At 37.7% G+C, this 23,512-nt stretch overlaps 1 protein-coding gene across 6 annotated transcripts in view; it reads left to right on the top strand.

Moving 5' to 3' along the window:
• Positions 1–23,512, top strand: part of TRPM3 (transient receptor potential cation channel subfamily M member 3) — a 612,909-nt gene that overhangs the window by 425,893 nt on the left and 163,504 nt on the right. For all 6 annotated transcript variants that reach the window (XM_077816402.1, XM_077816403.1, XM_077816404.1 and 3 more), the window contains exons 2-5: positions 1,409–1,488; positions 2,242–2,446; positions 15,560–15,773; positions 19,378–19,502. In XM_077816402.1, the coding sequence (XP_077672528.1) occupies positions 1,409–1,488; positions 2,242–2,446; positions 15,560–15,773; positions 19,378–19,502 (624 nt within the window). The remainder of the gene's footprint in view (positions 1–1,408; positions 1,489–2,241; positions 2,447–15,559; positions 15,774–19,377; positions 19,503–23,512) is intronic.

The raw sequence follows: 23,512 nt of genomic DNA on the forward strand, positions 1-23,512 counted from the left end.
TGTTGTGTAACTGTAAAAATACTATTTTATTCTTTGCATATACTTTATAAGATGTACCTGTTTGTGCTGAATATTTTGAGATTTTCCTTCAATCACCTGAATATTAAATGGAAATAATTACGTTCTATCTGCAGGAATCCACTGGGTAATTTACCAGGACACTCACTCACTTGATTCATCAAGAACTACCCAGATAATTAAAAGGAGTTCAGAAACTCTGAAGATAGGTTTCTCTTTTGTTCAAAAAACAAACCACCACACCTCTTCATTCTTGTCTGGAAATAAGATCATACTGAGAGAAAATCTTTTGCATTACTGAGTACATTTGTGGCTATAGGCTCAGATAGTATAAAGCAGCATAGCTTAATTTAATTTGATGGAGCTACATTAATTTATACCATATAAAGATCTGTCCCTTTATATTTCAAGTTTCAGAGTAGCAGGCATGTTAGTCTGTATCCGCAAAAAGAACAGGAGTACTTGTGGCACCTTAGAGACTAACAAATTTATTGCTACAGCTTGCTTCATCGGATGCATAGAATGGAACATATAGTAAGATACACACACACACACACACACACACACACACACACAATTATTTATTTTTATATATATATACACACAGAGAGAGATAAGTTGGAAGTTACCATACAAACTGAGAGTTTTTTTCTCCTGCTGATAATAGCTCATCTTAACTAATTAGCCTCCTACAGTTTGTATGGTAACTTCCAACTTATCTGTATATATATATGCTCTAATAAATTTGTTAGTCTCTAAGGTGCCACAAGTACTCATGTTCTTTTTATGTTTCAAAGCTTCCCTTGTTTCACATGTATCATTTCCTGCTTTGTATGTGCTCTTTCCTCCAAGACACTTTAAGTGACATTGCGATATGCTGTTTAACTGCAGTTTCTACAAAATGTTGCAGCGGATTAATAGTGGATTGCCATTAATTTATATTTTAGTGGGGGGGGGTTAATGTCTAAAAATTTTACTATATATCCAACATAGCCACATTAGTTAACGTAACAGAGTACTTTAAAAAATTGTTTCTAAATTGAGGACATGTTGTTTTCTTACCACTTAGAAAACTTTGATCAATTATTTGTTTTAATTTGTTTTGCTTTCATGGTTTCTGTCATGTGAATGTAGGCACAAGTATTAAATTTATCTGGCCAATAAACATGAACATATTATAAATTTACGTGTATTGAACTTTTTATTGCTATGCTCTTGAAATGCACCCAAATTCTGATGGAAAATGTTTACTGATACAGCATGTTTGCAAGGTCAATAATTAAAGATTCTCTCCATGTTTGAGTTATCTTTTCATTTATGCTTGAAATCTTGAAATTGTATTTAATGAACAAATAAAGTTTATGGGATTTTTTTACACTCTCTCTTTCAGGCTCAGAAATCATGGATAGAGAGAGCATTTTACAAGAGAGAATGTGTTCATATCATACCCAGCACCAAAGACCCCCATAGGTAATTGTATTGCTATATGCTACAGATTGTATGGTATTGTATTGCTACATACTATGAAAATGAAACTATGTAGTTACAAGAAAACAACTGCGTAGATGATAATTTTTTCCAAATCTCTGAGTATTCTATACAAAGAATGGCTTGTATTTTGGAACCATTCGAGATGGATTTCCGTGAGGCATGGCACCAATACTTTATACACCCCAGAAAGTGTCAATTGAAAAACAAAACCTGAATTTATATCAGTGTTTCATTTGTAACTTAGTCATCTTCTTGGTGATGTATTCCAGTCCCCTGAATATTTGTACTCTATATTAGAGACACAGCAGCTAGTATTGTAAGGGACTGATAGACATGAGGTTCACGTGTGACTAAAATATGTTGATGTCCATGTGAAAAAGTTTTATTTAGCTTAATGTAGTCTGTGGGAATGTATAGAATGTATTGGGGGGGTGGGAATCTTTGCTTTTTTTTATATTTAGAACAAAGCACTTTTTTATTTAGTTTTACACAAAAATGACATCACAAAGGAGAATCACAAGTCAAAAAAAGTCATATCTATATTGTAACGGTCTGTTTCCTAGACATGTCAATGTATTTGCTACAAGACAGGACTTCTGACAACTCTGTAAAATCACTTCAGCCTGAAAGTGACTTTCTAAGACTTTGCAGTGCATGCAAGAAGTTTCTTTAAACATAGCCTGATGCATGTTTAGGCCAATAAATGCAACTAATTTTTCCTTACTGCCATAGGTGTTGCTGTGGGCGTCTAATAGGTCAACATGTTGGACTGACTCCAAGTATCTCCATTATTCAGAATGAGAAAAATGAAAGCAGACTCACTCGAAATGACAATCAGTCAGAGAAGTGGTCCATCAGCAAGCACACTCAGCTCAGCCCAACTGATGCCTTTGGAACCATTGAGTTTCAAGGAGGGGGTCACTCCAATAAAGCCATGGTAATCAAAACCCTTTCTTAGTATACTAACTAATGCTACTAACCACAAAAGGCATTCACGCAGTATCTTCCTTCTTACTTAATTCATTTAACAGTTTTACCTGCTGTAAAGCCATATGTTTTCTAGGTTTCATGGGTCATGGAAGGAAGAAGATAGTTGGACTATAACTTAAAATCAACTACAAAAGATACAGTGCTCCAGGAAAGGGCCTACTGGTTATGATGATAGAGGCACTATCATTGAGTTATTAGAGTAAGGGACAGGATGTCTGGACTATCTGGATTAGGTTCCTGACACTGACCTACTGAGTGATTAAGGGCAAGTCCATTAATATTTCAGGGAAAGTTATATTATATGCTATATGGTTTCTTCCAATTCACACCTAAAGTTCTATGGATATTTTTCATGGGGAGGTGAATAGTGAAGTAGACCAGTGTCCCGGGGTAACAAAGCTGTTTTTTCTACAGTGTTACCTAGATTGGGAGTGGGGCTACATCTAATTCTTTATCCTGTGCTTGGCTGTATCTTCCAGAAATTATGTGCATATCCTCTGGCAGTACCTATTCTGCCAGTGCAACACCAGTTGTTCAGGTGTGTTTACAGGTGCATTGGTAAATGTCTTGAATTCCTAGTTCCCTTTGTCGCGGTTAACTCACACGATTAAATCAAAAAACTTAATCACGATTGATCGCAGTTTTAATTGTACTGTTAAACAACAGAATACCAATTGAAATGTATTAAATATTTTGGATGTTTTTCTACATTTTCATATATATTGTATTCTGTGTTGTAATTGAAATCAAAGTGTATATTATTTTCTATTATACATATTTGCACTGTAAAAATGATAAAAGAAATAGTATTTTTCAATTTACCTCATACGAATACTGTAGTGCAATCTCTTTGTTGTGAAAAGAAAAGGAGTACTTGTGGCACCTTAGAGACTAACCAATTTATTTTAGCATGAGCTTTCGTGAGCTACAGCTCACTTGAAAGCTCATGCTAAAATAAATTGGTTAGTCTCTAAGGTGCCACAAGTACTCCTTTTCTTTTTGCGAATACAGACTAACACGGCTGTTACTCTGAAACCTGTCTTTGTTGTGAAAGTGCAACTTACAAATGTACATTTTTTTTTGTTACCTAACTGCACTCAAAAACAAAACAATGTAAAACTTCAGCGCCTACAAGTCCCCTCAGTCCTACTTGTTCAGCCAATGGCTAAGACAAACAAGTTTGTTTACATTTACAGGAGAGAATGCTGCCTTCTTCTTATTTACGGTGTCACCAGAAAGTGAGAACAGGCATTTGCATGGCACTTTTGTAGCCAGCATTGTAAGGTATTTACATGCCAGATATGCTAAACGTTCATATGCTCCTTCATGCTTCAGCCACCATTCCAGAGGACATGCTTCCATGCTGATGATGCTCTTTAAAAAAAAAACAAAAAAAAAACGATTAATTAAATTTGTGACTGAACTCCTTGGGGGAGAATTGTATGTCCCCTGCTCTGTTTTACCTGCATTCTTCCATATATTTCATGTTATAGCAGTCTTGGATGATGACCCAACACATGTTGGTCGTTTTAAAAACACTTTCACTGCAGATTTGACAAAACGCAAAGAAGGTACCAATGTGAGATTTCTAAAGATAGCTACAGTATTCGACCCAAGGTTTAAGAATCTGAAATGCCTTCCAAAGTCTGAGAGGGACGAGGTGTGGAGCATGCTTTCAGTAGTCTTAAAAGAGCAACACTCCAATGCAGAAACTACAGAACCCTAACCACCAAAAAAGAAAATCAATCTTCTGCTGGTGGCATCTGACTCAGATAATGAAAATGAACATGCATTGGTCCGCATTGCTTTCGATTGTCATTGAGCAGAACCCGTAATCAGCATGGACGTATGTCCTCTGGAAGGGTGGTTGAAGCATGAAGGGACATGTGAATCTTAAGTGCATCTGGCATGTAAATGTCTTGCAATGCCGGCTACAACCATGCCATGCGAATGCCTGTTCTCACTTTCAGGTGACATTGTAAACAAGAAGCGGGCAGTATTATCTCCTGCAAATGTAAACAAATTTGATTGGCTGAACAAGAAGTAGGACTGAGTAGACTTGTAGGCTCTAATAAAGTTTTACATTGTTTTATTTTTGAATGCAGTTATTTTCTGTACATAATTCTCCATTTGTAAGTTCAACTTTCATGATAAGGAGGTTGCACTACAGTACTTGTGTTAGGTGAATTGAAAAATACTATTTCTTTTATTTTTTTACAGTGCAAATATTTGTAAATCAAAAATAAATATAGTGATCACTGTATACTTTGTATTCTGTGTTCTAATTGAAATCAATATATTTGAAAATGTGGAAAACATCCAAAAATATTTAAATATTAACAGATATTATTGTGATTAATTTTTTTAATTGCTTGACAGCTCTAACTATAACTTCTTTACTCTCAATTAATTCTTGCTTCCTCCTCTTTTTCCCTCTCTTTGACAGCCATCTCCCACAGTTCCTGGCTAATTCATAACATTGTTAGAATCCTGGTAAATTGCAGTCTGTCACTGTCTGGCATGTTTGGTAAACTTTAAATATATTTTATTTCTCTCACATATTGGACAGCATGCCTGTCAGAGTCAGTAAATCAACATGTGGGAGGATTACAAAGGATTTGAAGGTTTGAAAGTCAGTGGGAGTTAGGCATGTAACTGCGATTTGTGCCTTTGAAAATCTCCACCTGTATCTGTTTCTGAAGTAGTAATTCTGTGAAGTATCAGAACACAGCGTCACCCATGATGAGTAGATATAGAAGCAGCTAGAAAATTAGTGTTTCCCTGAGGGTCTAACGATCCCCTAATGCCTATTCAGTGGCACCTGAAAATTGATAAAGCGAATCAACTCTCATTCACTCTAACAGAAAAGAGTGTACAAATATGTCTAGTTTAGTAAAATGAAATAGGATTTATCTAAAGGGAATAAATCAAGCCACCCATTTCACAGTGCTGTATATCACATTCAGTGGAAGCAAGACGCTTCTCACCAAACCTGTGCAATTCAAGGACAGCACTGTAAAATATGGCAAGGAACAAAAAATTGTACTCATCAGTTGTAAAGTAGAAAGATTATTTCCAAGGAAATGTAATGGGAAGCAGGAAGTTACATCCACTTCTTCTATTCTCCAATCATGATTAGTGAGGGGCTAACATTAACCGTTCGTAAGGTGCTTGTTTACATTTTACATAAACTTCTGAACCTTTTGAGAGCTTCCTCCCTCAGAATCCTCAAATAGCAACCGACTCTCTTTATCTTGGTCATTCTCTGTAACTATCTGGCAGGCATCAGTGTTTCTCTGCTTTTAAATTTGGGGCCACCCTGTTTTACCATAGAATAAATGAACTAGAATAAATAAAGTGCTTTTGGAACCTCACTCCTTTCTATGTGAGATATTAAGCCTGAGGGAGAGGGAAATCGTTTTATGTAATCAGAAGTTCCTAGGGGGACACCATTCACTATGGGATAGAACTCAAGGGAAGCTTGAAAGCAATGCTAAATTTGAAACAATCGGTATTGGAGCCCAGCAATCCTGCCACCACATCCCAAAGCAATAGAAGGATAGTTTGGATGAACTATGGAGGGGTCACTAAAAGAAAAGAAATCTAATCTGTTAGTCAAAGTTAGTGTTCATTTCAGAGGATGGGTGAAAATTCAGGCTGATTTTTATATTGATTTAATCTCCTCTACGTATAACTGCTGCTCCATCAAGAGAAGTCTTACAGTACTGGACTGGAATACTAAAAAAAGAGAATACAGAGATGATTTTCATATATAGAATTCTAAGGGTTACAGTCCAAAGTATGTGGGCCAAATTCTTCTCTGAGGTATAGATGTGCAATTCCCACTGAAGTCTGTTATCACATTTTAACAAACACTAGAGCACCAATACTATAGCATCTAATGGTAACTTTTGACTTAGTATATGTGTGGAAAATGAGTGCATATTATTATGGATAATAGTATCTGTGACATGCTGGTGTTCTACTATAAAACTGCTGTTGGAGGAACTCTGGACTTATTTTAACAGTACCAGAGAATAGGAAGAACCAGGAAGACATTTGCATCCTGCCAACCATTCAAAGTCATTAAATCACATCAGAAGGGAAAGAAAACAAACAAGTTCTGAATGGATGAAAAGCTTCCATAAAGCCGCCAGACATTCAGAAAGTCTATTGATGGGGAAAATGCCTTCAAATCATAGCTTCTCTGAATAGCTGAGCTTCTTTCAGGCTATTGTACACAAAAGGATACAAAGCTCAACATGCATATGACCACAGTAAGGTGACAACCATGAAAGCAGGTCTGCAGAACTGTAACGGTGACTGTTTTTTTTTTTTTATGATAAACTAAAGAGCTAATGAGATAAGTGTCTCCCTTAAAGGCCACCCTTACGGTGCCTGACAGCCATAGCACCGTGGGCAGGAGAGTGTAGTGTGAGAGCTGGGTAAGTACATAAGCTTAGTTGTTGTGGTTCTAATTATGAAAAGAATTAAACCTATACAGTACCTGAATATGCATCTGAATTTACCTTCCGCAAGGCTCTCATTTTGCAAGACAAACCAGATGGCCATTTTTGCCAGCGATTAAGTGAGAAAAATGAGCAGCCTCCAGAACCTTGAGAAATAAGACCTAGATAAAGAGACTAATGTATATCAAGCCTTGGGGCCTTGCATATTTTCAGGAGACTTAACACTTACTCTCACATCAAATGCAATATATAAGTGTAGCATAAAGTTACTCCAGTTAATTTCCTAAGTACAGATAAAATCTGTTGTCTCTCATTCACCACTGTATGGTAATTCTTTGCATATGCTGAGTGTTAGTGGCAACCATTATAGATAAATATTATACCCACTTTAAAAATGGATAAAACTGCAAAACAGCAAGGTTAAGTGATTTGTTGAAGATCACCCCAATAGTCAATGGAAGAATTTGGAATAAAACTCAGAAGATTTGAGCCATTGTACCTTGTAGAACATGCTCTGAGGCCTAAAGATTGATGGTATTCGCCAAGATAAAACAAAATCGAGTAACATCATCCAGATCCGTGGTAATCACAAAACTATAAAATCTTGAGGGACGAAGAGCAGTGAGGATGTCAGGTATTTAATTAACAGAAAGACAAATGAAAATTTCCACCATGCGCAGGTTATCCATGGAGAAAATTTGATCTCTGTTTATATTTAAATAAAAGGGTTTCAAGCATCTGATAAATAAGGTAACTGTTTCCCCTTTTGTAAGTATATTATTTTCAGTTGAAATACAGTTAAGTTACCATTAATACAGAGTGACGGGGAACGTACAAGTACTTTGTAAATGAGTTTACTAGTGAGCATCATTATATCCCTTTTTAAATTGTAGCGAAAATCAAGAACAAAGCTACAATAAGGCCGTAATAACCAAAAAAAAAATCAATACAGATTGACAGTAACAGAGGAGAACATAATAGACTGAACATCCTCAACAAAATTGGGCCATACCATTCCTTTTAATGGTTCAAACTTCATTTTTTCCTCCAGAAATGTAAAACAAAAATTCCCAAAAGACATTAATTTTGCTAATATCCTATTTGTGAAAAACTGAACTCTATGGGGCTGCTAAATGGACTTCACTGGGTATGTCCTGACATAACTGAGGACAATATTTGGCCTCATGCTCATTGTAATAATTTCTGCCATATTTGTACAAATAATTAAGTGTGATGCCAACACTGTTCTCAGTTTTCTTTTTAAAAAGTTGTTTTTCTTAGGGTAGACATAATGAATCACCTTCTAAGAATTTGTCAGTGTTGTTGTAGCCATGCTGGTCCCAGTATATTAGAGAGGCAAGGTGAGTGAGGTAATATCTTTTATTGGACCAACTTCGGTTGGTGAGAGAGACAAGCTTACACAGTCCTGAAGAGCTTTGTGTAAGCTCAAAAATTTCTTTCACTAATGGAAGTTGGTCCAATAAACATTGTACCTTACCCACCTTGTCCTTCTGAGAATTTGAGAGACATACCATATGAAATCATCAGCGAAAGCCTGTGTAGTGGTATTCTATCCCATATTTCATCAATGTTATGTATTTGCCTACAGCATTACTAATTCAGAGTATCTACTTTCTATCCACATCTCCAGCATATGTGCAATGGTGATACATTTTTAGTAAAATTTAAATTAGTTTTCCTGTGCCTATTGTGGACTTAAATTTACCATTCTCTTTTCCACTTATCCTTTTAATGTTTGAGGTGAATCATGTGGATAAATTAACTCTCTTATGGCAGAGTATATTTGAGATTAGATTATAGTGGTTGTTGAGATCAGTTAATAAAGTGGTGTTTCCTCATTTCTTGTAACAGTTGAGTGTCCTATAATAACTACACCCACGTTTCTAGATCTGCAATTAGTAAAAATTTTCTTTGGTTTTATAAAATGGTTAATCCTGTTAATACTCAGCAAATGCATTACAAAATTTCACCCTTCAAGGGTATATACAATATTTGTGGTGCGGCCGGTATTAGCACAGCTAGACAGAAAATAACAGGTTTTTCAAATTTAAGCAAAATCTTCTTTATAAACATTTTCTTGAACTCAATATTTAAGTTAAGGAAAATCTTTAGAGTTTCAGGTTTAATTTCCATGTGTTTTTCCCCCTCTTGCAATCAAAATAAAACACACATGCACACACATAAAAGAAGGGACTCTATTAATGTTAATTATTTTTATTGTAATTAAGCACATGTGCTCAGCACAGTACCAGACATAAAAATACAGACAATTTTACCCACAAAGAGCTCACTGTCTAGCCATAACAGAGACACAATAAACAAGAAAAGGAGTACTTGTGGCACCTTAGAGACTAACCAATTTATTTTAGCATGAGCTTTCGTGAGCTACAGCTCACTTCATCAGATATGTATCTGATGAAGTGAGCTGTAGCTCACGAAAGCTCATGCTAAAATAAATTGGTTAGTCTCTAAGGTGCCACAAGTACTCCTTTTCTTTTTGCGAATACAGACTAACACGGCTGTTACTCTGAAACCTGTCATTATACAATAAACAAGATATACTGGAAAGCCCAGAAGAGGAAATAAGTAGGATTTTGTTTTAATAAAATGAAATTGTATATAAACCTACAACAAAAAATCAAAACTCGGGATTTGCAGGACAGAGCTTTTAGCACAGCTCATTAGGATATAGTTACCCAGCCTCTATGTATTAATCTCTCATCTATTTGTTGGCACCAACCTTCTGCTGTTTCATCAAATTCTTTATATATCTTTTAAATTGTTTTATTACCAAAGGCTTTTGGGCACTAAATACAAATCTTCCCCCACCCAAAAACTAGCAAAAGGCTCAATCAATAAATTCTCCAAAATGTTCGGGGGTTTTATTTGCCAAGGACCACCACTTTGCCACATTGCTATGGTCCTCTGCACACGTTCTGCTCCTTAAAAAGACCTCCATCACACAAAGGAGCAGTAAAGAGCTGGGAAAGAGGCTGAGCACTGCTAATTCCATGATCTTTTGAAAGAGGTCAAGGGCTATCGGAAGAATGGAGACAGGAAAATTAAGTCAATGTCATCAACAGATCTCCTCCTGGGTGGAGAGATACCATCCAACAGATCTGTCAGCGAGATTTGAGAGATGCAGTAAAATGTTTTAAGGCACCTGTTTGAAAAGCTTGAGAATCCCTCTTTAATGAATAAGAGTTACCTGGTTTACTAAGTAAGTCATTATTGGATTTAGGTGGGCTTCTAGTGAATTATAAAACAGTACATGATATGCCATCAGGTTTTATATCAACCCCAACACCAAGAATACATGCATGCAAAATATAGCTTGACTGTCAATTTCTAATTAAACCGAAATATGAAAAATTAATTGACTGAACAGAGATTTGGGGGGTCTGGACCTTGGTAGACCAGGTGGGAACAATCATGCATTGTTGCACTGCGCATTGAATTTAAAGGACCAAATTAAACTGCTGTGTTGAATTTATCCTCCTCTTTTTAACACACAAATAATTCTGGAACCCCTTTCATTAATTGGGACATTTGAATCCTATACAGATTTCTAATTAACTCTGCTTTGCTGAACTAAAGTTGCTTTGATCATGGTTATACAAGGTTGGATGGCTGATGGCTGCTTGAAAGGTTCACAGTGAATTAAATACATTAGTTCTGTTTTTAATAATTTCCTGCTAATCCAAAGCGTTCAAATGATACTTTTAACATGCTCATTGAGTGGCTGGCATATGTTTGCAACTTCAGAAGACAGAAAGTATATTACTGTGGAAAAGGCTTAGTGTCCCTTACATTGTTCTTTCATGTTGAAATGCATCATTGTGGCTATGAGGCAGGTAAACAGATTTGCCAGATATAGTTTCTCATATATAGCTTCAATGTGTTGTATTTTATTAAAGAGTCTTGGAAATCAGCCACACCTAAAAATGCATTTGCGGTTTTAAAAAGTATAGATTTGACAAAACTGCACAGGAAAGATTTTAAAAAGCCATTAGTGCAAGGAGAGAGAAACAAGGGGGGATAATCTATAATCCTTTGACATTAAACCATGAAAAAGACAATGGGTTTTATTTTTTGACATAGCAAATTATTAATATTCAAAATAAATTTACAGCATTTGAAATAATAAGGGTTCGGGAGAAAAAAGTGAATGAAATACACAAAGGCCTAGATCAAGGGTGGGCAAACTACAGGCCGCATCCAGCCCATCAGACCTTTTAATCTGGTCCTCGAGCTCCCGACAGGGAGCGGGGTTGGGAGCTTGCCTTGCTCTGCTCCACAGGTGCAACAGCTCCACATGGTTCCTAGAAGCCGGAGCAGCCAGGGGGCTCTGCACTCTGCCCCCACCCCAAGCGCCAGCTCTGCAGATCCCATTGGCCGGGAACTGTGGCCAATGGGAGGGGGGGGCGGTGCGTGCGGACAGGGCAGCGCGCAGAGCGGCTTGGCCCTGCTCCCAAATGGGGGACGGGCCACGGTTTCCAGGAGCTGCTTCAGGTAAGCGCCGCCCAGATCCTGCATCCGAGTGCGCTTCCCCCCCCCATGCCCCAACCCCAGCCCTGATCACCCTCCAAACCCTTTGATCTCCGCCCAGAGCACCATCCTGCACCCCAAATCCTCATCCCCAGCCCCACACACACACACCCGTGCCCCAATCCCCTGCCCAGCCAAGAGCCCCCTCCCGCCCTCCAAACCCCTCCATCCCAGCCCGGAGCACCCTCCTGCACCCCAAACCCATCATCCCCAGCCCCACCCCAGAATCTGCACCCCCCAGCCAGAGCCCTCATCCTCCCCCAGTCATGTGCCCCAATCCCCTATCCCAGCCAGCCCTATATACAATTTCCATACCGAGATGTGACCCTCAGGCCAAAAAGTTTGGCCACCCCTGGCCTAGATCCAAAGCCCATTGAAATCAATGAGTGCTTCCATTAACTTCCTTTGGATTTGAATAAGGCCCTAAAATATTAAAAGAATATTAATAAAGATCCTATTCTGCTTCTGTTAGCTAATGAGAGTTTTGCTCTTGTTTATAATGGGAGCCAGATCAGGCCTTTTGCTGTGAGGCACAAACAGCAAAAGGTTCAGAGATTCAGCTTAGTTTAGAAAAGCATCTGAAACTTTGGACAGTTAATTGAGGTAGGTAAAATGGTCATGTCATCATCCAGTTGCCACTAGTGAGAAAATACAGGGGGAAATGCCAGATTGCGTTGCAGAAGGCAAAGTATTAGGCAGTATGTTAATCGAGGGAAAATTCAGAAATACTTAAGTGTCATGTCTGTCAACAGCAGAATGAGTCTGTGCAGTGAGTTTGTAAGTGTCTCCCTCAAATTATCATTATCAGCAATCAGCCAGGTACAATGCACACTGCAGTTTAATTATATGTACTCTAATAGAGGCATTGTGGTTGGAGAACTGTATGGCTCAGGATATGAAAAATTTTACAACTAGATTACCACTGTAGTTCAATTCTAACCTAGGTTGGGCTATTTTGCAGCCATCTAGCTGTTTATTGGTCAATGAGAAATGAGTCTGAGTTTCTGGCTAATCCCTTGATATGAAAATAAAGCATCATAATCACAGCTAGTATTAAGTGACATATTTGTTGAGTCTAATCGTCAAGCTATAGATTAAATGGACATGGGAACTTGAACTAATCTTTCATCCTATGGTGTGGCCCATCTAAACTAGTTCAGTGGTGAGCCAAAGCACTTTGGCAGGTTGCTGTGGTGAAGCTTCTCCTTCTGCTTCCTATATTGTACCTGTTCTGTTGATAAATAGCAATGCTGTCAGTTTGGCTTCTTTCACAAGTGTCAAATTCTCCTCTATAAAAATATAATCACTTATGGAGCTGAAAGGTAGATATCAGCCAAAGAGATATGGGGAGACTGATGGAACTGAGCAGCGATTTGGCTCAAGTTCATAGTTACATTTAAAAATCTTTCCGAGCAAGTGGCAGTGAAGGAAGCCAGTAATGGCAGCAGAATCTAAACAGAAAAGGGAAAAGGTCAAATGTTCTACTACAAAATAGAGAGAGATAAATTATTAATATGATCAAAAATGGTTTTAAAAGCATTTATTCATAATTTAGTGGGTGCCTTGGAAGTGATGACAAAAGAATGATCCTATACACATTAAATTACATCTGAAGTGATTACAAAAGAATTATCCAAGGCACACCAAACTGAAAATGCCCCCCACAAGAGCTAAAAGGAATAAGATAATCACAAAATTGAAGTCTAGACATTTCTTCTCACGAGAAGAAAATCCAATATTTTAGCCCCTTGACCTTTTCTCAGAGGAGTTTCTAAGATTTAAATTTCCTTTGCATTGCTGGTTCTTGTAGTTGAGAAGACCCACTCAGATTTGTTTACTCACATTTCTTCATATGATAAAATTTCATTTTACATTAAGAGTATAGTCCTTTTTCTCGCCTAAACAAGAACAAATGGTGATTTGAAATTAGTGATAATTTTCAGATAAATAAAAGAAAATATTTCTTCAATATCTTGTAGTCAGCTTATGGAATTTGTTACTGCTGGAAGTTATAGAAGTGGCTGAATAAGGAGTTAATATTTTTACCAGTTGGTAGTTATGCAAGCTAAACTGGGGTTAATGAAATCATGTGTTTTATGGAATAAACCAATTGCTACAAGGGTCAGAAGGAAACCTCCATCACCTTTTGCAAGATGGTTGATGTGCATCCTACGCAATTTTTGTCTTCATTTTAAACATTTGGTGTCTGTCATGAGTGGTGGCAGGATACAGGATTTGATCTGAGCAGGAGTGGCACATGGGATGGTCCTACAACCTCTGCTTGTAACAAATATATATGAACATCATCAGTTAAAATGCATATATTCATCATGGGAGACTGAACACATCGACTCTCATTGCCAACAAAACCGGAATATAATACTCAGACCAACAGAAAATCTTCCCTTTTTTAACTATTCAGAGGGTTCAGCGTTTTAAGATGTTGAGTACCCTCAATAATAGTTACAATATGTGGCTGCTAACCCCTGCCATGTAATAGTGGTATAACCTTTTGTAACCCCAACTTCTGTCTGTGACAGGGAGAAAGAAATAAAGATTAGTGTCTTATCAACATTGTCACAAGTCCATGATATCCTCAATTCTTAGTGAAGCCCAGAAGTTATGGGCTTCATGCAGGAATTACTGGATGGAATTCTTAGTGAAATCTAAGCATTATCTTCAGCATTCAGCCAGCATTCAGCCAGTGCACTCAAATGCCTAGCAGAGTTTGCCTTTCAATTTCAGCAATCCAGCCATTAAAGCCATTACACACATACTTGATAGTACAGTACATGCTCACCAGATATACACTACATATGGCCTTTTGCCTCCTAATAGTAAAAAGACTTAGCAGATGTTGGGAGGATTATTATAACTGTAGAGCGAATCAATATTTTTTAACTCTGGTGTGCTTTTCAGTTGGACCAAGTTCTTATTCGTTTGTTTTCTCATGATCATTTGTGCAAATGGGGCTCTGCTTGCAGGAATGTTGAGAAAGGCCATTCGTCATTGAATACCCATATTTGCATGCAACCACAGATATTAGCATTCATGCCAGAAATACTCCATCTGAAGTTTCACATCCACTCAGGAAGCAGAAACAGTACCATGAGACTTACTGTAGGTGACAAATCACAGACCACAAAAAAGGAATAGACATAGTAAAAATGAACAAAATGTTCATGAAATGTGTTAGCATAATATGTTCGTTGAAATGTACTAATGTTCTAAAACCAGATATGCCTATTCTGAAGTCTGTGCTGTGGATCTGAAGGTTATGCTGATAAACCAAGAGGGGTGGGGGAAAGAAATATATTAGTGGAAGGTTCCAGAATAATTGTATGTACTCTAGCTCAACCTGAAGTTATGGTCTTGATGCAGGAACTACTGGGTGAAATTCTATGGTTTGTCTTCTGCAAAAGTTTAGTGTAAATGAACCTAATGGTCCCTTCTGGCCTTAAAACATATTCTCAGTCAGGGGTAATAATTTATTCTTTATTAAATCCACACAAGTGAAGCAAGTTGAAAGGGGAACCTTAATTCAGCCATTTCCTAACTTCTGAGTGCTCGACTTTGCAACCTTAACCTTAAGTTAAATGCAGGCATGTCCACTATTACATATTTTGTAGATATTTTTTAAATACATTTGTCTAGAATAAAGAGAGTTCTAAATGGAGGTATGATACCAACTGCCCCTATGGCCTTGGGCAAATCACTTAACCTCTCTGCCTTAATTTCCTCATCTGTAAATTGAGGATAATGTTTATCTATTAGCTCCTGACAGGTGTTGTGAGGATTGATTGATTAATTATTGCAAAGAGCTTTGGAGAGAGTAAACTCTGTGAAATGGCTACCTATAATTGTCATGGTCTGTAGTTTCATAAATTGCTTTTTAAACCATCAAAGTTACAATTAATTAGTTTCTTGTTGCAAAAGTTGTATGTTTTTAAAATATTTTCTTGGTGTTACACATCATGAGTCATAACCAACCTTTTTCTTTATCAATGCCCTTAATTCTGCAGTATGTACGTGTGTCTTTTGACACAAAGCCTGATCTTCTTCTACACCTAATGACAAAAGAATGGCAGCTTGAGCTCCCCAAGCTTCTCATCTCTGTGCATGGAGGCCTTCAGAATTTTGAACTTCAGCCAAAACTCAAGCAAGTCTTTGGGAAAGGTCTGATTAAAGCTGCCATGACAACTGGAGCATGGATATTCACTGGAGGAGTAAACACAGGTAACAAGCAACATTAAAATAAGAGCTTTGTGGCATCCGGGAGGCTTTCATCATTTTAACATCATGATTTAGAATCAGTCCAGATTCTAAAGAGAGGCTGAGCCATTTTATGGTAACTTTTTCTTTTTATTGTGCATTAGCAAGAAAATGCCAGAATAATATGTATTGAACAGCTCTCCAAGAATAAAAGGTTTATTAAAGCATGAAAGACAGATTGTAAAGTGCAAAACATAAATCCTGCTGTGAGACCATCTGAAGTGTTTTGTCAGAGGGGACTTCATGAGACTAACATCAATGGGTCCAGGTACCGTTTATGGAATGGAGTGATCTGCAGCTAGCAGCCTGAAAGGGTAGCTAGTTCGTAGGTATTACAAACAAGAAACTTTCCACTTCATTAAAGGAAAATATTTTCATCCAAAAAAAGAGGCAACTTTTATCTTTCACTTATAAGAACAAGTTAGATGTGACAGAGAAAAGAGTTTTTCTATTTTATGTGCCTGAAAAAATAAAAGCCTTTAATCTGAATAAAAGTCATTTTTCCCCCCTCTCTGTGGATTAGGAGTCATTCGCCCCCCCCCCCAGGTTTTTTTTCCCAATTGTCCTTGCAGAAACAGAGGTAACATGTTTCAATTTGTATGCAAAGTTGAACACATCCAAATTTTAGAACCCTGACATGGAAGTTATTTTCTACCTGTCCACATGAGTTTTATTGTCATGGAGAGACTGAAATGATGGGGAGGCGGGGAAATGAGGCAAGGCAAAGCATTCTACATATGGGGAACGATAATATGTAAAGTTAAAGTATGCACACGTGAATTTTTGTGGCACATTATCTCTACCTGAGTCAGCACAGCTACATTACATCAATATTTCAGCATTATTTAATCCTTTCAGTGCCTATGGAGAGTAGCATATTCGTTCTACCATATTGATAATACAGGCCTGATACAAAGCTCATTGAATCTTTGCATTAATTTAAGTGGGATTTGGATTAGGCATCACATATTTTGAAGCTCAGTTCAGAACATGCCTAATGAGACTGTTTGTTTGTTTTTGTTTTTTTAATATATATTGAATTAAAGATGACTACAGTAATTGTTAGCCCAGTTTCCTTTGTTTCTTAGCTGTCTGGGAAGTTTGTCATCTTCTCAGCTTTCCCATACCTACAACAGAAACAGGAGCAGGTGGAATCTCTTGGTATTTTTTTAAACATCCCCAATGCCTCAGTTGGATGAGGACGGAAACTAGAACAAGGGTTGGCCTGTAAATTGGGGTGGTGATAATTTTGTTAGATGTTCAGATCGTGCGGCGTTGAGTGTGGCAGATATAGATAGAAAATCCTAATTAAAAATGCATCCATCTGTGGACCTTTTAACCATACTGCAATAGGCTCGCCAACTCAGCATTTCAAACCAAGCTGCGAAGATGTCTTCAGAGGACTGAATATGAAGTTGTGCTTTGTAGAATAAGACTGGAGTTAAGAGAAAAAGCTCTATGTCCATTATAGCAGTTTTCAAAGTGTCATAATTGTAGCTGACAAAAAAAAATCCCAAATTGATATGAACAGGTATTTTTTTCTGTGCCAAAAAATTATTCATAGTCAAATAAGACTGTTAGAACAACCACTGTTGTGTATGATCCTAAAATCAATCCTGAATATTCAATTACTTCTATTTACAACATAAAGTATACAGAGTAAAGCAGAAGAAAGCTCTGGGGTCAGATTTTTAAATAAGTTAGGTACACAGTTGTGAACCTAATCTCTTCTTGCAGTTACCATAGTTGCATGCACAACTCAAAAATTCTGCACATAAACCGCTCATTTGCACGTACAACTGTAAAATTTGTTTTGCATAATTGTGATAACTGTGCACTTCAATTGGGTGTCCAATTGTACATGTAAATTTGGTACCTAATTTGTTTGTAAATCTCACCCATTGTTTTGGATAAAAATTCTTTCCAGCATTTCCTTTCTGAAGAATATTAATAATATTAGATGCAAGGTGTGACTATTAACCTGAAGTGTGTATATACATTAGCTGCTGTCACTCACAATGCACCCATAATTTGGTAATATACACGTATTACGTGGAATGGCAACTAATGTAGTAGTTAGTTAGACAGGGAGCTAGCTGTATGTTGTTAAAAGGCATAATAGAAAACCCCCTAAAATGTTGCCCTCTGAGTATTCATATTCACGACATAACATAAATAGCGTATGCCTGACTCACCCCGTATCTTCTTATAAACAAATTGCTTCAATATCCATCTGAAATCAGAAGCTGTATTCCCTAGAAAGCAATAGCTTTCGTAGACAGAGAAGACCTGCTGTGCACCATCAGGATGTGGGATCACAGATTCATTTGGCTGAGATGTGTGCATTTTGCCCTCATCTGCCAGACAATGTGGTGGCAGCCAGGAAGATTAGAAGATTAGATGTCAGGTTTTTTCACTGTTGATTTTAAATGGGTATAAGAGGGCAGTAGCTATGGGGAAACTTGTGGTTATTGTCTGACTGTTGTAATCTGTCAATGTCACTTTAGGATTCATGGAACCAGAGCAGGGAAACAGTAAAGAAAACTGGTTTAAAAAAAAATCAATCTAAGAATGTAATTTGGAACCAATTATCCCCTCAGTGAGCACAAGCAGATTTTAAATGCATTTTATGCAAAGCTGTCAGCAAAGAAGAGCAAGTGACATTAAATTCCATGTGCTGCTGTGCTACTGTTAGCTGCAGTCAGGTGATGAAAGTAGCTCTTGATACAAGCTGTGTCAAAACTGTTAGGAAAGTGAGCCTGGAAAGCGGAAAAGAAAGCCTGAGTCCAAAAGCAACTGTCCAGCCTGGCACATTAACCTGTACATGTGCACTGTACAGGAGTTAGCATAGGAATGTAATTAAAGTAGCCAGAAGTTGCTTTAGACAGTGCAAGCAGTAATCAGAGTATGGCAAGCCATGGGGTGCACATTTTGTGTGCACCAGTCTCTACTTTCTTGCACTTCCTGCTGGCTTTTCCCTGGTGACTGGGTTTGTGGTTTGATGGGATGGTGCCACTGCTGTCTACAGCTGTGTGTAATGGTGCTTTCACAACATTTCCATCAGTATTTCAACCGCCTTACTTGTGGGTTATATGCCTGAGAGGTTTCAAAATTTGAGGGGACAATCATACATGCTACACATTTCCCCCCCTTTTCTGTGCATTTCTGCATACTTGGAGAGGATTGAAGATATACACACTACACATATTAGAGTGTGTATGTATCTGGATACAGATGAGAAAAAGCAAAGTTATGATGATCGATGTCTTCATTTTCATTGTTAGAGTTGTGGAATTTGTTGTTTACATTAATTTATTCAGTAAGGTTGTATGTAAAATACACTGAACTAGTAAGGCACTGTATATATCAATCTAAATCATTTTATTATGGCCCCAGTTCTGCAAAACACTTAAGGAAATACTTAACTTTAAGCGCATGCTTAAGCACTGTGCTGAATAGGGATGTGATTAGGAAAGCATACACTTAAGTGGTTGGCTGATTCCAGACCAACGTGACCAAAAATGCTGTGCTTTGAATTTTTGATTATGAGCCTGTTTCTTTTTTTCAGGAGTCATTCGGCATGTTGGAGATGCATTAAAGGATCATGCCTCAAAATCCCGAGGGAAGATCTGTACCATTGGTATAGCCCCCTGGGGAATTGTAGAGAACCAAGAGGACCTGATTGGCAAAGATGTAAGTCTTAGGGGATCTGTGTCATCTACAACATACCTGTATATTCTGGGTTATTTTGTCCTTTACTTTTTCTCAGTGCTTCTCAGATAGAAGTGGTATTTGTAGTCAAGCTGCTTGGTAAAAGGCAAATACTCAGGCATTTTCAGGCATGTTCTTAAATTTATATTTTGTGGGAGCATAGCAAGATTAGAACAGGAAATCCATCCTGTAGATTATGTAAGGCTCATGAAATAAGGCATTCCAGTTTTTTCTAATATATTTTGTATGCTTTCTTCTTTTTTAAAATAAAAGACAAGGAATTTCCATTGAAAATCTACATTAAAAGCTTGTTAAAGTTTCACAGTAAATCACTAAATGTCAGAGAATGCCAAAGCTAAGGTTTCATGCACAACTTGAACTCTGCCCTCTTTTTTCAAATGTACTATGTTGCGGTCTTGAATTCCATAATTACATACTGTTTCCCAATTAATATATAATTATTCCACAACCTTGGAAGGCTCATATTATATGAATTCTTCATTCATGAGCCAGGACTCCACAGAAACCCTGCCCCACATATCTTCTAAGGGGTGCGGGTAACATTTACCATGCATCTTTCTTCATGTCATCCTCTTTACGGCTAGATCTCTCTCTATCCCTCCCACCTCAGGATCTCCCTCTCTCATTGTACATAATGTAATAACTTTATAATCTGCCTGCTTTCTTGATTTTGCCTTGTTTGAAATTTTCCTACCCCTTTTTCCTGAGAATTTTGAATGAGAACTTGTGTTTGACATTTTGGGTAGATGTTGGAAATCCCAGTCTATATTCTACTAGAATTGGTTTATATATTTATAACAAAGGTAATATAGAATACAGTTGTTTTATCTGAATTACTTTAAATCTGTGTCCTCCCACCTGGATTTATTCATTTGCACTCAGTATAGAATGGGGAAAGGCATTCACTTATGAGTTAAGTTGAAAGGAATTACAATAAGAGTAAAAAGGAGTGGATCCAACTGGAATTTATCGTAATTCTCTAAACAACATGTAACCGCAAGAGGGGGAGAGAATTGTGGGGTACAACTTTGTACTGTCTATTCAGTCTCTGGCCTTTACATGATACAATACTAAGGCTCAATCCGCCAAGATATTGAGGGTGCTCAGAACCTGGATGGAGATGGTCACCAAGGAGAGGGCTCTGTGGAAATAATTTAGAATCCTATTGTGACATAATTGGGGATTCACTTAAAAACTAAGCCAAAAACCATAACAACCACAGGAATAAAATATTCCTGGTGATTTTAAGTGCAAGGCTGACATAAATGCTGGACTTCAAACAGTCTTGACTTAAATTGTGTGAAATGAGTGGCAAAGTATTGCTTTGGAATTTAGGGATGAGCCAAGAGAGTAGTAATACTTCAAAAATCAAAAATGTCAAAATGTTTGAGAATTGTAGGGTGGCGCAGTTATTCTAAGCTATTTGGAAAATTGTAAAAGGATACCATTGTCTGAATGACAAACGAGGGTTTTTTGCTGAACTCTGCCAAAAGTTACAACCATGCAACTCCACTGAAGTCAGTAGGGTTGAGACAAGATAGGTGAGGTAATATCTTTTATCGGACCAATTTCTGTTGGCATGTGCAAGCTTTCGAGCCTCACAGAGCTAAAATATTTATGACCTTTGAAGTGTATGTATAACAGACAAATTGTAACTGAACCCTTCTGTCTCCAAACTTTGATAGTTTAGAGAAAATGGAAACTGGATTGACCAATGAGAGACTGCAAAATTAGATCATTTCTGTTTCTACCCATCCCTAAAGTATATTATCTGTATTGAAAGGTTCGTAGAAGTTCTTGCTCTTTACATTTTTCTGAGTGTGTCTCACACACACACACAAAATGTAGATTTAAGAAAACAAAGATTCAGGCAAGGAGAATGATCTATAATACATAAACCATTATCTGTATATTAAAAAAATATGGTGAATGCCATAAAACTTACTGAAAAGGAAAAATATCACGAAGAAAAAACAAGAAAAGAATAATGTACACCTTGGTCCATGATTATGTAAAATAAATCCTAGTAAAGCAAGTAAAAAATGAAAAATGAGTATCACAAATATATACATAAAACAATCTCAGAACAAATCAACCAACAGTAGAAGACTTATTAAATTCCAGTATATATTGTGGCTCTGTGTATGTGCATTATGTCTAGTTAAATTAGTATCAAAACTGAAAAAATTGTCAAAACATCCCTTCATTGGGTGGAGCAGGAGATGCCATCATAGAATCATAGAATATCAGGGTTGGAAGGGACCTCAGGAGGTCATCTAGTCCAACCCCCTGCTCAAAGAGGACCAATCCCCAGTTAAATCATCCCAGCCAGGGCTTTGTCAAGCCTGACCTTAAAAACTTCTAAGGAAGGAGATTCTACCACCTCCCTAGGTAACGCATTCCAGTGTTTCACCACCCTCCTAGTGAAAAAGTTTTTCCTAATATCCAACCTAAACCTCCCCCATCAGCAGCATTGGAGACAGAAAATTTGCTTCTGCATGTGATATTTACAAGGGTGAGAATCTCAATCTCTCTCTCTCTCACGCTGCATTTGACTTGCTCAGCAAGTGTTTTCAAAATTGTGTAACACGCCTGCCAACACTCCCAGCCATTGTTTGGGCTGGAGGTTTGTCATGATGGATTTATGGAGAGTCAGACTCATTACTGCAACTATGTCAGAAGTCTCATACTGTAAATTTTTTTTTGAAATTTTACACATTAGCCTAGGCCCCTATGAATTCATTTGTCTTTTCTCCTTTTGATGCCTACAGTAGGCTCTGTTCCTTTCACCCTTAAATAAATTAATGTCATAGGAAGAGTCATTGTTTAAAAAAACTGTCACAAAATTTATGAGCCACAAGCTACTCAGCTAAAAAGCCCCATTGATTTCAATGGGAGTTTTGTGTGAGTTCAGACTTAAGTAATCTCTTGCTTTATGGGGCAGACTCCACCTTTTGGTCTGTCCTCCAGCTTCCCCTGCTGTTTCTCCTGCTTTCTTAACAGGTTGCCAGGATGGGCAGGGTCAGGGTCTGAGATGACTTCCTTCCTTCCTCCTTTTCCCTGCCCACTCCTCACTAGCCTCCACACACCCTACTCCTTTCCTCTACTCCAGTTAGAGACACAGCGGAAGCTGAGGCAGGAGCCCAGAGCAGGAAGTGCTAAACAGATGTCAGGGAAGGAAAGAGTAGCAATAGGAGTGCAGCCTGAGTGTGACATGCTAGGAGAATGAAGGGGATGGATGGGGGGGATGGAGAGAACTGGCGGGAAATGTTTTGGAAAGTTCATTGTAGGTTTGGAAAGTTTTACACTAGATCAGCCATTTTTAATTGTCCGAATGTTAAAAGGTGTTCTTCATTGAATATGGGGTTTTAAACACACAAGTAATTAAAATGAATTTTATTAAAGTACAAATGTGGTATATATGTAATACTGAAGGAGGAATACGTGCTTTGCCTTGTGCAAAGAAATATGATTTGGAAATAATAAAGCTCTGGGTGTTTAAAAGAACATTCTGAACTTTCACAGCACATCAATTGCCTTAACTTCGGGGACTCACTGTATGGGATGGTGCACAGATTCTTCGCACTGGAGGGAGGGAGAGGAGCTCTTCTTACTTCTTTTAAACCACATGTATATAGCCAAAACCCCACATATTCTGCAGCGATGGGCCTAATTCAGCTGCTAGGTTTCCAGATTCTTTGACACAGTCGTGCACCAGACTAAAAATTCTCTGGTGGTTTCATTTAAATGAAAAGAAGTTTTTAATTAATTAAATATTAAAATGAACAATACAGTCAGTATAGTGGCACCCATGTTCTGTTAATCTTAAATCCCACTTATCATACACTGCCCCCATATTTTCAGTTTTTGGTATGTATCAGAATTTTGCCTTAAAGCATAACTCAATCATTGAGGTTGTCAGAGGGGAGGCTGGAGCTTTTGCCAGTGGGCAGGAGGAAGCTGGTGCTTTG

Source organism: Eretmochelys imbricata, chromosome 5 (assembly GCF_965152235.1).
Source record: "Eretmochelys imbricata isolate rEreImb1 chromosome 5, rEreImb1.hap1, whole genome shotgun sequence".
In the NCBI taxonomy this organism is placed as follows: domain Eukaryota; kingdom Metazoa; phylum Chordata; order Testudines; family Cheloniidae; genus Eretmochelys; species Eretmochelys imbricata.